This window comes from Anser brachyrhynchus (assembly GCF_964034855.1).
Source record: "Anser brachyrhynchus genome assembly, chromosome: 13".
In the NCBI taxonomy this organism is placed as follows: domain Eukaryota; kingdom Metazoa; phylum Chordata; class Aves; order Anseriformes; family Anatidae; genus Anser; species Anser brachyrhynchus.
The window spans coordinates 7,238,845-7,256,561 of record NC_137708.1 but is presented as its reverse complement, the minus strand read 5'-3'; the positions used below and the strand labels follow the sequence as shown (position 1 = coordinate 7,256,561).

Sequence of the window (17,717 nt, the reverse complement as noted above, 5' to 3'; positions counted from 1 at the left end):
GGCGCGTGAACAAGTGATCGGACAGGTAAGATACGGTACTTCCTACTGCATCCAGCACTTACTCAGCCATATTCGAGGGCACTATAAAAATGAAATGATGCTTCTCCAGCAAGTGCTTTTCATATTAAAAAGATATCATTTAAATCAGTACTTTTTAGTAATTAAAGATGTTTGTAAAAAGGAAGGTCTGCCTGTTTATTCCCTGGTTTGTTGATCAAGTGGCCTGAAATACCTTCTCAAACTCCTTTTCCTCCTAACTTCTTCTTTCAGAATGGAAACTTAGTATTAAGCTAAACAGTAAAGATGTGTGAAACATTTAAACGTTTTATTTAAACACATAAAATCTACTCTCTAGTCATCTTTTCCTGTTTTCTATTAATTGTTAAAATTGTTAAATAAATAGATAGATAGAAATCCATAGCTTTTTTTTTTTTTTTTCCTCAGAAAAGCCGGGGGAAAACTGGTTGGAAGCTGAAGGTATAATTAAGTTTAGGAGGGGTAAAAAAATAATAGAGAAATGTGAACTTTAAAATGATGATGAACTCACATTATGTGAGATAACACAGCTCTGTTTGAATGAATGCCTGCTTCAGAGTGGAGATAGCGTTATTCTATTTCAGGCACTCTGAGTAGGCGAGCAAATTTTCCCAGTTGAAAAAAAAAATCTAATAAAATCCAAAGGACAGCAATGAACTTCTCTAGATTACCATGGAGATAACATTTGCTTTGTTTGTCATATGTGTCATCATTACTTTCTCTAGTTCATTATTTCTATAAGTGATTTTTATTTGCATTTCTGTCAGACCCAGTAAGTCTGAAAGACTTGTGCGTTGTGAGCACAGCGTTAATGCTGCCACCACTCACTCAGTCATTCTAGGACAACATGTTTTGATGGACCTATGTGGGAAGAATAAGACACCACAATTCACAAACACACCAGTTATTCTCATGTCACTTACTATAACTACTGTCCTCCTCTTTTGTTCCATCAATTGTTCCATCTGCTTGCAACTGCAAGTGGTATCCTTGCCTGCTGTATAGCTTTGTTACTATACCTTTAAGCTGAGGCTCTGTAAAAAAAACAATAGTGAAATTAATGTGGGAAATCCTGATGTGCCATTCCAACCGAGCAGGAAGCTAAAAAGAAATCTCCTGGTTTCTTCTCAAGGCTGAGATATGAAAAAAGATCGAAAACAAAAACAGGGCAACCAGCTTTGCAACGCTTTTCATTAGGGTGAGATCAAATCCGTGCCTATAAAATAAATTGCCAAAATGATTAAATGCCACTTTCTATTGTAATGTAGGCACCACATTAAAATCTGCTTCCAGTGAATACAAATTCCAACAGTGTGCTGCTTGGCCTCAGGAGTTCAGCCCTATCTCATTTAAGATTAGAAATGAGTTGGCAAAGAGTGCATTCTGCTTTTTAAAAAGGTGTGATTTCTTAAATGGAGAGTAAAAAGAGGACTACTATGATAGCACTAATAAGAGCTGTAGTGACAGCTGAGAGCCTAAATATATAGCAGCAAACGTTTACCACAGGAACTGCTGCAGCTCTAGTAAACAAACCCCCAGTCCTCACTGCTCCAAAGAGTACAGAGCATCCAAAGTGATAAACTACTCAATGAACATATGGAAAATGGAGGGGGGAACCCTGAAATCCAGCAATGTGTGGAGCTGCAAAATAAATATTACCATAAGGATTGAGGTAATTACCTCATCAGCTAGAAGAAGAAAGATCAAAACAACACATACTTTGGATAGATTTTTTTTTTTTCATAACAATTCTCATATTCACAGTTAGAAAGTAAAATATCTCAAATGGTTTCAGATCGTTCTAGACCAAACCAGGATTCACTGTCAAGATTTAAAACATCTAGGTAATGCACCAGGAGTAATTGGGGGGGGCGGGGGGGGAGGGGAGAGAAAAAAAGGTCTACTGCCACTGAATCCCAATGACATCTGCATTGTAGTCATTTCACACAATTATGCTTATCAGGAGGTGATGCATTCTCTGCATCTCTGCAGCTCACTCAACAACAATTTACTTAATTCAGAGACTGGGAAGATATCACGTATCACGTCCAACTTCCAATGTCTGAATAAGACTCGTGTTTGTAATCACAGATATTAGGGAGCTCTGTTACTGTTTTTCATTTTAGTAGGAGCTGAAGGGAAAAGCTTATAATAGTTTACAAAAGTATATTACTTCCTATTAGCCACCTTTAATAAGGGTACCGATGGATGCAGAATTCTTATTTACCAACTAATCTTACAAAAAATTCATGCAACCACAACTTTGGCTTCTTAACCATCCGAAAACTGTTTGTCAACTGCAAGCAAGGCACGTCTTCAGTGGCTGGTGAGAAAGGCAGACAGGTTAAGTGGCTAACGGCATCAATGTTTCAGCACAGCAAAGCGATAGCAACACTACCAGAGGGTTTTGCTCCTCCCATGTACAAAAAAAAACCCAACGCTCAGATCAGGGACTGAGCCTTCATGCCTGGTCTTTTGCACCTCTGACACAGAGAGGATCGTGTCTGCAGGCAGCTGCATCTATGAGATTCCTAGAAAGGAACAGGGCGCTGAGGCAAAACTCTGGAAGGCATCAGCAAAAGCAAAAAGCTTCTTCTGCAATCAGCAAATAAAGCAAGGCACTGGCATTCTGCAAAGCAGGAAGACAAAAACAGAGCTCTAGACTGCCAAGTTATTCAACATACAGCTAAAGGAGGTGTGTGTGTGGGGGAACTTCCCCTGCTAAAATCTCCCCCACAAATAAATCACGTGTGTTTGTATACGTACAGGCGTAACGGAGAGACAGACTACTGAACTGCCACTGCTACTGTGTGGGTGCACGCAGGTGTGCAAGTGAGGCAGGAAGCCATGGTGCGTGCTACCCAAATAAATCAGATGAACACAATCAGGGAGAGGACTAGCATACGGTACCCATGCCTATCGCATCATACAAGCCAGGGGCGACCTGTAAGTTCATTTTACCAGCCCTGAGACATTGGTCTCCCTTTCCCCACAAACAGATGCACACCCCAATTTGCATTAAATAAAACAAAACAACCCCCCAAACACATAACCCTTGCCAACCTGGTCGCCTTCTTCGCCTTTTCTTGGAGCCAAAGAGTTTGACCCTGGAAAACACATTCAACTTGTTCTTGTCGCAGCTTCCCTTGCTCTTGCTGGGGCTGTTGACACACTTACAGGCATTGGACTTCTCCCGCTCCCTGGCTTGTCTCTTCTGGCGGATCAGGGAGCTGGCGATGGCTGCAGCCATGGCCGCCACCGCCCCGGCGCCACCGGCGGGTCAGGCACGCAGGGTCTGCTGGCCGGCCACGGGTGCCACGGCCAGCATGCTGCTCGGCTGTCCCCAGTGCCGGGGCCGCTGCTGGGTGTCTTGGCCAATGCCACCCACCTCCAGCCGGCTTGGAGCCTGGGAGGCACCAGCGCCTCGGGTCGGGATGCAACAGTTTAGGTCAAAATGGTTTTGTCGGCTGGGATTTTCCCCTTTCGATTTTCCGGTGCCTTTTTTTTTTTTTTTTTTTTTATTCCTCCCAACTTCTGACAGAGGAAAGTTTGCAGGCAGAGGTGAGCGCTTCTACGGAGATCAAACAGGCGATTTGCAAGACATCCCTCCGAGCTTCTCCAGACGCGCTATTCACATGCGGACACGGCACATCCACTCGGTGCAAGATCATTGCATCTCTCCTAGCCCCAATTTCTCCAGTTAACTTTTCTCCCCACCCAGCCCCTCCCCATTCAAATCCCAGCAAACACCTGTTAGACTCCAAGCAGGGTCTGTCCTGTTGCAGGGGTTTTCTGGATCCTTTTTCCTCCTCTCCCTCTCAAAGAAGAGATCCGAAGCAAGCGGTGATGGAGACACCGGGAGGAGGTGCTGATGCCTTGGAGCCTTGGCTGCTTGCTGCCGAATGCCTCGGGAAGCCTCTTCTCCTCCGCTCCTTACAGGTGCCGCTGCCAGCGCAGCCTCCCCTCCACGGATGCTTTCGGCTTTTGCACTGCAACACTTGTCACCAGGCGGTAAACAGCCAGAGCTCCCCTGACACCCCCGGTCGCCGGCAGCTCGGCGCTGATGCTGCAGCAGCCGTAGTCCTCAGGCAGCAGATGCACGCACTCGCGCACACCCCACGAGCTGTGCGCTGGCTACAGAAATGAGGCGACGCAGCAAGCAAGCCCCTTATCGCCACCCTCCCCTCCTCCTCCCCCTCCTCCTCCTCCTCCTCTTCTCTCAGGCTCTTTGTGCGGGGAGGTGCAGCGGGGGCCCCGGAGCTGAGGGTGGGCTGCAGGAGCTGGCGCACCGCGGCTGCTGGCCCTGGCTGTCCCCAGGGGGCTGTGGGTACCTGGCGGTGACAGAGCCGCCTCCCGGGGAGGCGCAGACACCCAAACAAACGTGACCGTGATGAGCAAATAGCTGGCACCAGGTTTTCGATAGGGGAGGACACCTAGCTGGCAGGAGGGGGGCACCAGCCCCAGCTTCCCCCCCCCCCCCCAGTCCTGCCAGGGAGGGTCCCCTCTGCCCGGCTGGTTTATCGGAGGCTCTTCGGTTCCCTCCTTTCCTCCCCCCTCACACCTTCTCCGAGCTCCAGTCCGCCAACAGGGACTCGGAGAAGGCAATACCCTTGTCACTGCAACGTTCTCCCTCGTCCCTTTGTCCCCCTCGCAGGGCTTCTGTATCCCCTGGGGGCTGTGGCACAGCGCGGGGACCTGGGCAGAGAGAAGCAGCAGTGCCTGGAGACGGGGAGCAGAGCCTGGTGACACACCTGGCCACCCCGCCATGGTTAACGCCCTGCAGGGCAGACACCAGCCCCTGCACACATCTGTGGCCCCAGGATGCAAGAAGCAGGAGGTCCCGGGGGTCTCCTTGCAGCATCCCCCTCCCTGCTTTTCAGCGTGCTTTCAACAGCTGGAGCCTAAAATAAAGGCAAATTCAGGCTAGAAGCAAAACAGAGATTTGCAACCCAGATGGCAAGCAACACTTAAAACAATTAGTACCTGAGGCAGAGGGGATTTGCAAACCCTTGCAGGGCTGAGGCAGGGTGGGATGTCCTGGGAGGGGGAGGCTGAGGACTGAACCCTTGCAGGATTTGAGCTCTGCAGGGCCACAATGGCAAAGGGCTTCCACCAGACAAGCCCAGAACTGCATCGTGTGTGCCCTGGCCCAAACCCAGGGCCCCCCTGGGGCTAATCAAAAGCAGACTGATGTGGACAGGTCCGTGGGACAGCGTGGAATCTCAGGTGTGATTTCAGACTCGGACAGGCATCGCAGGACACCTGCCCCTCCTGCCCCTTCTTTCTCTCCTCCACACACCCCTGGCAAAGCCACGTGCTTCTCTCCTCCCTCTCCAGGCACACACACTGTGGTCCCAGGCACCCACAGTGGAAACCGTGCCACCAAATATTAAAGCACCATTCACGGTACCTTTGCAAACATTACAGTCCTTCCCCGGATTAGAAACAGCTCGTGACAGGCGCCAGTCTGTTTCCTCCAGCTGGGAACTCCTGCCCAGTAAAACAAGTCGCATGGCCTGGCCTTAATAACAGAAATATCCATAACGCACAAGTTTTAACACGATGTTGGATTGAACGTACATGGGCCATCACAGCCTGAGACCTTGACAGCTAACTCTGTGCATTGAATGTGGCAGCCCCACATCCCTGTCTGCAATGCCTCTCTTCTGCATGAGATACGTGTATACAGATACAGTGACACGCATAGGTATATTCATATCCTCACTTACCTTTACACGAGGCACTTTATAGCATTCACATATTCATATTAAATAAAAACTTCCAATTTTTTATTTGGATAAATAGTAGGGTAAAAATATCTAATTCACAAGCTCCACAACTACCCTCATCTGCCAGTCCACATAAGACATGTGAAATCCAACCCAAGAGACAGACAGTTGGATATTATTAGTAATAACTCATCCTACTCAGCTCACCGATATTGTGCTGTGAATTTTGACATCTTTCCACTTCCAATACAGTCACAAGTGAAACTTGTTTTTCCTGAGACTCGCCCATTACTTCACACATATTCTCAGTTTGGAAAACAGTGTTTGATCTTCAGATCAAAGTAAAGCTGCCTCATTGTGATCTGTCCTATAGGTCAGATGACATTTAGTTTTCACAATGAATTTGTGAAACTCAGAACTTGGCTAACGTTGAAAATCCTGGGGAAAAGCAGTATATACAAGCAGCATTTAGGATATCTTTCTGCCAGCATTCCAGCCTGCATGCTTAAAATCCATAAAGAAAATTCATTTGCACAAATGTTCCTTGACAGATAACTAAGGAGAGGAGTAAAAATAGCATATATGCATAATCAGATTTAAGTTTCAAAAAACAGTGCTCTGTTGTGTGTTTTTTTTCTTTTCCCCCATGATCAACCTCTCCATCTATCGGTACTCCTACAAACATGTCCTCATTTACTATAAATGGCATATAAAAATGAATATCTTTTTGGGAAAATGCCTTTGGTACAGGACCAGTCTTTGGACTACTTTGGTTTTAGAGATATGAAAACCAAAACAAAACAAAACCAGCAAACAAAGAACAGCTTTGTTTTCTTTGAATAGCAAGAGCTGCCCTCTCCCTACCACACTAAAAAGGTAAAATAAAATAAGATTCCAAGCAATTTTTTGAATGTAGAATACAACCAGGCACTCTTTGAGTTTTCTTTCTTTGTGTGTGTGATTATTGAAATTGGGCGGACTTAGAATTAAAAAGTAAATTGTCAGCCCCACTTCAATCAAGAATTAAGGTACCTTTTAAGAAGTCAGCATGGGACAGAGCTGTCCAGTTACTCTCAGAGATGGGAGCAGGAGCTACCTAGAGGTGGATCTCACCCAGCAGCTGCACTGTTTTGAAGTAGACAAAAGACCTCACCCACTTTTGATTTATATTTTAAATCCCAAACAGATGTTGAGTTTCTATGATGATTATTATACAACTCTGATTACGAAAAGGTATCAGCCTCCCATCACGGGCCCAAACTGCAGGTGAGCACCATCGGCTGTTTCACCAAATCAGAGGGAAGTGCAACGCTACTGGTTTTAGCTCAGTCTTCCTTGAACCCTTTGCACTGCGGTGAGTTGCAGAACACCGCTGTGTTCCATGAGCTTGAATTGATCCCGGACACCTGTGGGCAGCACTGTCCTGCAACAAAGAGCAGGTTTTGACGAGCCGCAGCGGCTTCGCAGCGTGCCTGGGTGCCAGCCGCAGTCTGCGAGCAGAGGAGCCCCTTTCCCCCCACTGCTGCTTGTGTGTGCTATTTCAGCACGTGAACGACGGCAGAAGTGACTGAGCACAGAGCAGCATGCCAGCGCAACGCTGCTGCCAGAGCAGGCAGCGCGTGGAGGAGACGGCACTTTCCGGCTGCCTGTTACAGCACACCGGGGATTGGCACGTGAGCCCGATGTGCGACTCGCCAAGGGACCCGAGCTCCTCTGCACCCCGCAAAAGCATTGCTGATTCTCATGACATGTTCCTAGAAGTACCGGTAACTTGGGTCCAAATATCCCATCCTCAGACAAACCAGTACGCTCAGGGATTTCCTCCCCTGCAAACAAGCACCACAAGATTCATAGTAGGTCCGTTATAGGAAGGCAGATGCTGGTCAAAGCAAATTCTGCATGAAAATGGAGACCAGAAGAAAAGTCACAAGCCAGATACACACCTCACTCAGCCCCACCTGAACACCAAATCACACCTCTGTATTTACAAGAGTGAAGCTGCTTTGACGTGACAGAAAATTTCAGGCGGTCATGGGGTGCCAGCAGTCCTTCGCAAGGTTCTCTTTTTCTTGCTCAGGTAACACATCACTGCTGTTACCAAACATGCAGAATAAAAAAAGCTTCCAGAGCCAAGCTTATGGACTGTCTCCACTGCCTACACTCCCAACAAGTAGAGAATTATTTTCTGAAACGTGCCACCAGAATCACTTCTCTCCCTTTTCAGGTTGAGATAAACAAGACTTCATCCAGTCGGGTATGACACAGCAGCACTGAGGCCCCCAGTGATTTTTTCCTCGTCTAAGTAAACAGAATTACTATTCACCAGGAAACAGAGCTGTTCAGACCCAAGCCCCGCATCGCTTTGCTCCTCCATGAGACATCCCGTGGAAATGACTCAGCCTTTCCTCTGCAGCCAGCTCTGTGGCTGGACACACGGCTGCGGAACGGCGAGTATCTGGGTGCTCTCTGCCTGAGGAGCGAGCATGGTTTGCTGCCCGGTTAGCTACCGCTGAAAGCCTGGTTTTATTTTTTCCAGCAGCACATAAGAGACAAACTGAGAGTCATCTAGAGGTTTATTTTTAAGTGCAAGGTGAAAGAAGATGCTTGTGGAAGAGCTTTGCCTTCGGGCATCTCCAGACCAAGACCTCAGGTTTGATGATATTTTAGTCAACAAACCAACTGGGCTACCTTAAAATTAATTAACAGAAAAAGATTAGCTTTAATAATCAGCTACAAACATATTTAAGAGCTGTACTGCCATAAACAGAAGTTATTTTATGCCAAGACTGAAAGGCATTTGTATATAGTGGCGTGGATGTTCCTGTTTGTGCCTCTGCCCTGATTCTCTGCAAAAGTGCACCGTGCATCCCTGTCAGTAACAGGAAAAAATCAAAATTCCTGTGACATCAGTGTAGACATGTCAGTTGGACTGACTTTATGTAACAGCTCACATGCTGTGTGTGTGGAAGCCCAGTCTATTCTATAGCTTGAAGGATTAGGCAGCTGGCTCATTTTTATCTTCACAGGGTGCAAAATCATGAATCCCAACACCAGAAGAGGTCCCAGCACAACATACATCTGTGGTGCACAGGACTGGATGTGCTGAAACTGGCCTCCATCCAGCAAAGCAGAGAAGCACATCCTTGTCTTCAACATGTGAGTCACCTCACTAAGACTACGAAGTAATATCTATAAAAAAAAAAATAATTATGTGCCTGATGTATTACAAAAGGTTGTCAAATCCTAATCCTGTTCTCTTATCAGATCTGCACAAGTTTGCCAGGACAAGTTCACTGACTCTGAGAAAAATTTGGGCCTCTTCTTCATGACTGACACTCCCTGTTAAACGTTCAGGATGGCCATACATCTCAGATCAAGAACATCAGTTTCCTCTCAGATCTTCAGAGAAAATATCCATTAAAGAAATCCCAGTTCTGCCCCTCCCCAGCTGTGAATTCTTATTCCTTTACAGCACTGTCTCAGTCAAAACTGGATTTGATCTGACCATGTCCTCTGGCGGAGCAGGCATTTTTGGAAAAGGAGGGCATTGTTTGAAGGTAGAAAATGGAAATATTTTTTCCTGGGTTAATCCATATTCAGTCATCCCAAAATGTCAACCACAAAAGATCGCCTATCTGGTGCATAAAAGATCAGCGCCAATCAGCTAGGAAAGGTCACAGAACAAACAGAAGAGATCAGCTCCCACAGCTCTGCATGCTCCCAGATTGGGAACACGTTATTCTGTTATTCCGGTGTCTCCGGGGCCCCAACCCAAGCCAGGAACCTGCAGCAGCAACCAACCAACATCCCCCTGCCTGCTGCAATGCCATGGCAATCATATCCAAGGGCCCTCCACATCAGTATGCGCAGAAATACCTGTTCGTTCACCCCTCAGAATTATGACACTTGGAAACACCAATGTAAATGACAGCATATCCTCCCTGAAATACCTACATCTCAGCATGGGACACACGAGAAGCGTGGGCTATATGCCACTGTCAAATTAAACATAAGGCCACTTTACACGTGACAAAATACTGTAAATAGTCCTTCATGGGCCCAGAGCAAGTTGCCTACAGATTGTCACGTTACTCAAATGGATCTTTCTCCATCTTTTCATAGATCTGACGGTTCATCCTCTGTCAAGAGCTTGACAGAAACAGACTCAACAGGTCTCCACTGAGCTGGAGCCCCTCAGAGTTTTCCTCCTCCCACCTGTGTCTAAGCATCACCACCAGCTGCTCACAGCCAGCCCTTGCTTTGCTCAGAAACTAAGTTCTGCCCCACTGCTTGACTTCATATAACTTCTGAGCCCAATTTGCTGCAATCGTGTGATGGATGCCAAGCCTGCTGCTTCCTGGTGCTACGTTAACGACGCAAGACCCATCTGTTTCTTAATAATGAAACCAAATTACCTGGACTGGGATCAGAAGGGCCTGGCAATGGTTTTCTGTGACTTTCACCTGACTGCACAGATCATGGCACCATGTTGATGCACTACAAATGAGAACGTGAACAGACTTGATCGCAAATGGAAGGGACTTTGAGCAAAAACTGCCGCGTCTTGGATGGAGACAAGGCTCTCCAGGAGGTGGAGTTAGACCCTTCGCTGGCTCACTGCTTCTGCAAATGTGCAAGTGGGGCCTTACTCCACTCCCTGTCACTGAACTGGAACCAGTTTACCTGAGTAAAAATGCTGGTCTCAATTTCACTAACCAGAAGGAATGTAATCCCTGAGGACTGGGAAAGGGGCCATGAGCTAGAACTTCTGCCTTCTGACTCAGTTAACGACGTAATAACATCTATATAAGTAGTGATAAAACAAGACACATCTGATCTAACTTTAGAGATAGAAAAGTCAGGTTTACCTAAGCTCATCTGACCAACTATCTAGGCTGTACAGTCAAGAAAGAAGACACCTCCTGATGGCATTTCATTCCCATCCAAAAAAGCACCACTATTTCACAGTTGTATTAGAGAAAATACTACCTCTGCCTCAGTGAGATACCCTTGTGAGCAAGTTCAGTCTGCAATTTACCTTATACATAATAAATATTCACTGTCAAAAATATTCATCAAAAATAAAGAAATACTTAATAAAGGTCCATGGAGCTCACCATCTTGTTTCTGACAGTGCTCATTAATACATGTGAACGTAAAACCAGCCCAAACACTCACACAGTCACACTTCCCCCCACACACACCTTCCAACAATTGGCCTCATGGAAACTCCTGGTTTAACAGAAGCTGCTGCTTCCAAGAGCACAGGAAAGGTGACATCTATAAATCACACCAGGAAACTGAGGTGAAAAATATAACATATCCTAAGTAAACAATGGGAAAATCATTATCATATGTGAGATACACTCCTTTTGCAAGTAACACAAGAAACATTGGCTTGGAAGACAGTCCTCCAGCCAGCATTTGCTGTATTGGATTTCAATAGGTCTGGGGGAAAAAAAAAAAAAAAACACGTGTGTGCAAATTCTACAGAAGCAAATTAGAAGAAATTCAGAAAAGTCAATTCAGAGAAGCAGGCTGCTAGCAGAACATCTGCTGCTGCTCCCAGTATTTGCATTAGGCTGCTGGGTACATTTCTGGGGACTCAGAACTCATCAGAAAGCACGGAAAGGTTTTGTTGCTATGCAGAGAACCAATGCTCAGAAACCAGAGGAACAGCTACGAAGCTGCCCCAGCTGAGCACTGTTACTCCTCGCTTAAACCCAGCTGAGCTACAGCAGGGACACATTTGTTTGGGCAGAGACTGGGTATCTATCCAACTCGGGGCTGCATTTCTAACGAAAACCATCAGGAAGCTAGTAGATTAAGCTGCAGAAGTGGATACAAGCATAACGCCAGGATTTTAATTAAATTCCCAGTCCATACGTATGGCCTTAGTAACTCCCCTATCATACTGCTAAATCATGCTGGGCTAAACTCACAGCAGAGACACACAATATTTACCAGATGATGATATATCATTAGACTTTCTGTCCTTTCCCCTGAACCCTCTTCTCTTTGTTTATTATTCTCATTTTCCATCTCTTCCTGCCAGAACCTTTCCTTGTTTCGTTAAAAATCGCGACATACTTTTAAGGAGCAGTATCCACACAAAAGCATCAGTATCTCGATGTCCTCATCCTTCAGCTGAGGTCAACTTAATTCTGTTTACAAACAAACAGTTTAGTTTCGTCTTCAACGCAACATTCCAAAGCTGAGGAGCTTTTGCTGGGAAAGAAAGGACAAACAGCAGGATTAGATCCTCAGGCACAGAACCAAGCCTGCTAGTTTGTAAGAACTTACCTTGGCTGATCTTTTAACATTATCATTTGACCAATCCCACTCAGCCCACTCCATGTAACTGAAACGAAGGAAAACCTCCTTGTATTTTCTCGTGTACTCTTTGTCACAGTTACAAGAGGGTACAGAATCTAATCGCACAGCTGCACCTATTATCAGAGTTGCACAGGAAAAACACATAATGCAGAATTCAAGGAAGCCTGCGGGGTTCTGTGCGGCCTGCAGGGATTCCTAGGCAGTTGCCTCATACGATTGGAGCAAGACATAGCTCTCAGAGCTTACTGGTATACGCATGTCCTCTGGACCGTAACTGGAACTGGATGGCTCTCACTTCTGCAAATATGGCTTCTACGTTCACAATATGGACGCTTAAAGGCACGCATTTTTTTCTGCCTTTCTTCTTCCTGGCTTGCAAATACGAGCCAGGATGTTTCAACAATAATGAGATGCACGAACACCAAGGAATCAGAGAAGAGCTGTTAAGGCTGGAAGAAACTTCCACTTTCTTCAGTGTTGTTCTTTTTTTTTTCTTTTTTCCCAGAGCTGTAATATATGAAATGTCTTACTCAGTAATTATATTTTTAAACCCTCACTGCCATAAATTTTTAGCCCACTTAAAAAAGTTCTGATGCAAAGTCCTTTCAGGAGGCTTTCAGTAAAATATAGTTTCCTGTACAGGAAGCACGCTGTGGAACATTAATTTGTAAACAGTTACAAATCAAACAGGACCGATTTCCAGTACTTCCACTCGAAAACCCGAACGTATACAATTACTGCCAAAACCAGACACGAGAGGGACACCTAGAGGTAGCTCTCGTAATTGCCCCAGCAAGGTCATTCCGCTTTCTTTTCCCCGTTTCGGTGCAGGTCACTGGCGATGTTTAATTACAACAAAACGTACGCGGCGCCTCCGGCTGTAATTAGCAGCAAACCCGAAAGCGCAGGGTCCAGGCAAGCAGCTGGTGTGGTTTCTGCCCTTAGCACTGGGTTTTTCTATTCAGCAGGAGCTCGGGCAGCACCCAGGCGCGGCCGTGAGACCCGTGGGGGCTGTCCCCGGGGCAAGGAGCCGCTGTCCGCGGTGCTGAGCCGCCGCTCCCCGGCCGCATCCTGCTCCGCCGCCCCCCGGCAGCGTGGAGGCGGATTGAAGAAGGAGCCCCGGGCCTTTGCACCATTTTCCGAGCAACCAACACCGGATCGCAATCAACCCGCCAGCGTTTCACCGGTGTATCGCTAGAAAAACTTACCGCTTGTACAAAAGCACAAGGCATCTAGCAGTTAATAATCTGGATCACATACTGAGTGATTACATTCAGTAAACGAATTTTTAAGCTGCCAAAACACCAGTTTATTTCTCATTCTACGGTTTACTCTATTTATATTTATTGCATTCATTTCAAGGAGGAAAAAAAACCAACATGGATGCCACGTGCAGCATCATAAAAGTTGCTTACTAATCATGTTGAGTGATTTCTAATAAAGAATGATATATATCGTAGCAAACACAGTTACTATGTAACTCTGTACATGCTGCCGATCAGATTATTATTTGATATTGTGGTATATTCTGATTCCTTAGATTTGTTTTTCTCTTCCAGCCCTAGGGCGTTGGTTCTTAGAGTAATCTAATCATTTCACATACCAGAAGTAGGGAGCACATTTTCTCATTATTAAAGAAAAATAAATAAAATACACCACCATAAGCCTTTTTCCAAAACATTTGCAAAAGAACAGAGAAAAGATAATGTTTTTGTGTTAAAAAAAATGCAATGGTTTTCAAGTTATTATCACCATAACAAGATTTTCTTCAGTTAATGTTAGGCACGGTACTCTCATAAAAGGCAGTTGGGAACAGAATGGAGTTATTATTGGTATTATCTTTTCCTTTTAAAGCAAGATTTACACCTGACAAAAATCTTGGGTACAAAATTAACTAAATACATAGCACCGATGTTTAAAAGGCCATAAAATCAACCTGTGCAACATCTGAGCTACATTGTTTGAACAAGAAAAATTTGTCAGTTCAGCAGCATATTCAGTATATTTACCGTTCCAATCAGTAGTAATTAACAATAACATTTGCTTTTTCCTTCTTAAATAGTGTATTTTTAAGTTACCAAAGCAAATTCAAGAAGTCAAAGAACTAACACATTCTTAATATTAGGAAATATTAGACTTTAATTTCTTTATATAGTTTACCATCTCTACAGAGGATTACTTGCCAGGAAATACCTTCTAGATTTTTCCTCTAAAAAAAATATTGCTTAAATACATCTTACCTGAATACGACTTTCTTAACCCCAAAGCCATGCTGCTTTACAAGCTGCTCCTACCCAGACAATTGCAGTCTACATTTGGAGCAGACACACAGGGAGTAGATCAGAGAAAGTTTCAGGCATATTTAAAGTATTCTCTAAGGTACCGGCCAGAAACATCAAGCCCATACTCGCGGTATAGAGAGATCATTAATGGGCATTAGTGACAGACCATTATGACTTTCAGAGATCATTAAAGATTCATAATGTATCTGTATTGTTCTGGCAACATCTAACCATTTCTTGGACATAAATGTACATTTCTCCTACATGATTTACTTAAACTTATTATTTTTGAGTGTCAGATTTTATTTTCTGCCTCCTAGAATTACAAAGAATGCCTGTAACAGGATACTGTAGTACATTACGCCAGCTATAGGAGTCTGGTGCTTGGTTTAGTTGGTATCTTCTATTGCAAGGCATTTTGCAATATGAATAGCTTTAACAACATTCCTGAAGTAGGGTATGTGCCATACTTTCTATCTTCTTTAAATAAGCTGCACTATTGGTGTACCATAAGCGTTGCAAGTATTAGAAGCAGTTACAAGAATTACATTTGCTAACTATACTGAAATAATTACCTTGTAGCCACCTTTTGAAATTTTTGAGCTTTACTCTGCATTTTCAGAAAAGATCCTTTTTTGTCATCTGGACTTAGTGAAAAATATTGAAGATATTCTAGTTGTGGTCAACAAAACCTGCTATCCCTAACACAGTTTTGAGGAAGGAAGAAGCCACTGAGATTTGGTTTTGAAGATGTACAGTACTGCAAACAGTAGTGTTCAGTTGTGGCAATCAAGGTCTGGATCTGAATTTTCTGTTGCTGAACTTGACCGAGACCATGTGTAACTCATCCTTCTTCAGCAGAGCAAGTTAAGCCCCTGGCCACATATTACATGAGATTTATGCAATCTAGAAGCAGAGTCAGATTTCAAAGTCAAATACTGTCTGTAAGCATGATTTAGTCATTGTGGAGTCCGCTACAATTACAAGTCATATGGAAAAACTATTTAAAAAGGCTCCACCTCTACACCAGCTACCACTCCCTCCACTACAAAATGTTTATAAGTCATGTGTGCATGAGCTTGGTTTACTTTGCAGTGCAATGGACCAGCAGTGAGCATTTACCAACTCGCATATCAACAGGAAAAGGACTAGCCTCCAGGTAGGGAGCAGCAACTTCTTAAATCCTTCTAACACAATCAGTAGCAAATGCAAGATGCTGGGCTTTAGGTACACAAAATCACTGTTGAAAATTAGATGAGATCTAGAAACTGAAGTCAGCAAAGCATTTTAAGGTTTTCTAGCATTTATGCTTTGCTGAATGTAGACCAAAAAGTTGCAGCATGCCAATTTAACAACTAAGAAATAATTTTCCCAAAATGGTATTTTAGTGTTTACTAATTCACATTACTGCTTATGTATTTGGAATTTGCAACAAGTATGCAGCAATGAAATCATGCTGTGAATTGCACGAGTTTAGACTATTCACTGTTTATTATGCCATGGCTGCATATAATCAAGCTGTGAATATTGTTGATATCCAAATACACTGTACTATTAAAAACATCTTTAATTATTGCTGCCAGCAGACAAACAGTACCACATCAAGAAAACTGCAGTGGGGCAAAAATGAAGTTGATCTTGAGACCTTTCCACAAAGCCAGAGTTTTCAATAAAAAAACAAACAAACAAACAAACAAACAAAGTCAAAGGCTATTGTGGAGGAATGCACTCAAGCCCATCAGTAATTGCCTGCTGAGTGCTGTTGATTTCAAACCACTGACCTCAAGTCAATAGGTTTTATGTCACCCATGTCAATTATTGACAGGCAGTGAAAAGCCAGCAGTGGCTTTGCTTACTCCTTTGCAGTTACGAACAAGATTAATCTGTTTGTAAATGTAACTTTTTCCACAAGCAGCAAAGCATTTATTTTTTTTCCAAAGCCTGCATGAACTTTTAATGACAAATTCCCCAAATTTAAACAGTTCTTCCTAAAATTTCAGGATTCTGTCCTCTTCAGCTACCTCAAGAATCACTTAAGCTATTCAGAATTATTAAAGTTTTTCAGTAAAATTGGACTTGTACATTGAAAACGTAACCTGTGTTCATCTGACCCTTATTACCACCTTGTTTTTCATTGCATAGTAACTTGTTTTGTTGTTTTTATAAAAGGAATAAAGAGCTTGTGTCCAATTTCCACTTTGTTTTGATCACTTTATGTCTGTTGCATACCCCAACCAAATGCCCAGCTGGTTTGCACGGCAGGAAGAGGCTGAGAGGCCGGGCTCCAGTTCTGCTGCTGCCACTATGGCCAAAGAATGTCAAATGCAAAATACAGACAGCAAGTGCAGCACTGCTGTCTCAGCAGTCCCATGCTAACATCATGCAGTGTTAAACAGCAGCTGCAGCAGAAACCTTCCAAAGAAACACAGATGATGACTAAAAGAAGGTTTCTGCCTTCTTGGATAAGATGGAATAAGGAGAAGAAAGTGATCTGAACTACCAGACCAAACTGTCAGAGATACCAGAGCCTGTTGCTCTGCATGGATTTTTATATAAGCCATCATTATAATTTCAGAGTCACTCAGATGTTTAAAGTTTAGCCCCAAAACAAAATGACTCAACTCATCCTGTTGTATTTCTATATCAGATTATTAGAAGTATCATATATTTGTATATTAGCCTAGAAGTATCTATTATTCCATTCCATTCTTCCCCTCCCTTTTTTGACCTGACTGTACCACTGTGTCGTGCAATCCATATATAAGGAAGAAACTCTGGAAGAATTAAACTCTTTAATATTCTGCTGCTGGGAATGTTTCTGTCTCTAGTCCCTAAACGAAGCTGCGTGAGGTCAGTGCAGGCGCCAGCACTTTCTTTTCTTAGCATCATCTGCCACCTGGTGGTGCCTTCCCAGCGAGCGGCAGGCAGCACTGCTGTGCAAGGATCCTGCGTGTTCCTACAGGAACCTGGAGGCAAGAGCCGGTTGTGAGGCTGCAGAAAGCCATAAGAAGCACAGCTGGAAAGCGTCTATGCAGTTCATGTCCGCACCCAAGGCAGCATGTTTAAGCAGTGTTCTGCAATTAAGGCATTTGGTTTTAACAGAAAGGGTAAGTTTGAAATTCAGATTTTTAGCATACGGCACTAAACAGCTGCAAACTCTCAAGTGTCAGATATTGGCCTAATCCACCCCTAATTCACTACAAATGCAGTACAACACTTGTGAAGAGTTCTTGAGCACAAAGGAAGCTCAGTTGCATAAACAGGACAGCCACATATGGGACTGAGAGCAGAAAGGTGTGAGAACCCCTTTGTAAGCTATTTGCAGGCATGTAAC

The 17,717-nt window shown here is 44.2% G+C and overlaps 1 protein-coding gene across 13 annotated transcripts in view; it reads right to left on the bottom strand.

The window, feature by feature from the left end:
- The window catches only part of FGF13 (fibroblast growth factor 13), a 298,390-nt gene that overhangs the window by 57,087 nt on the left and 223,586 nt on the right, over nt 1-17,717 (bottom strand). For 12 of the 13 annotated variants that reach the window (XM_080553651.1, XM_080553653.1, XM_080553645.1 and 9 more), the window contains one exon: nt 960-1,070. In XM_080553651.1, coding sequence (XP_080409777.1) covers nt 960-1,070 — 111 coding nt within the window. Of the gene's footprint in view, nt 1-959; nt 1,071-3,099; nt 3,762-17,717 lie in introns of those variants that run through there. The other variant, XM_080553650.1, reaches the window with a different exon arrangement.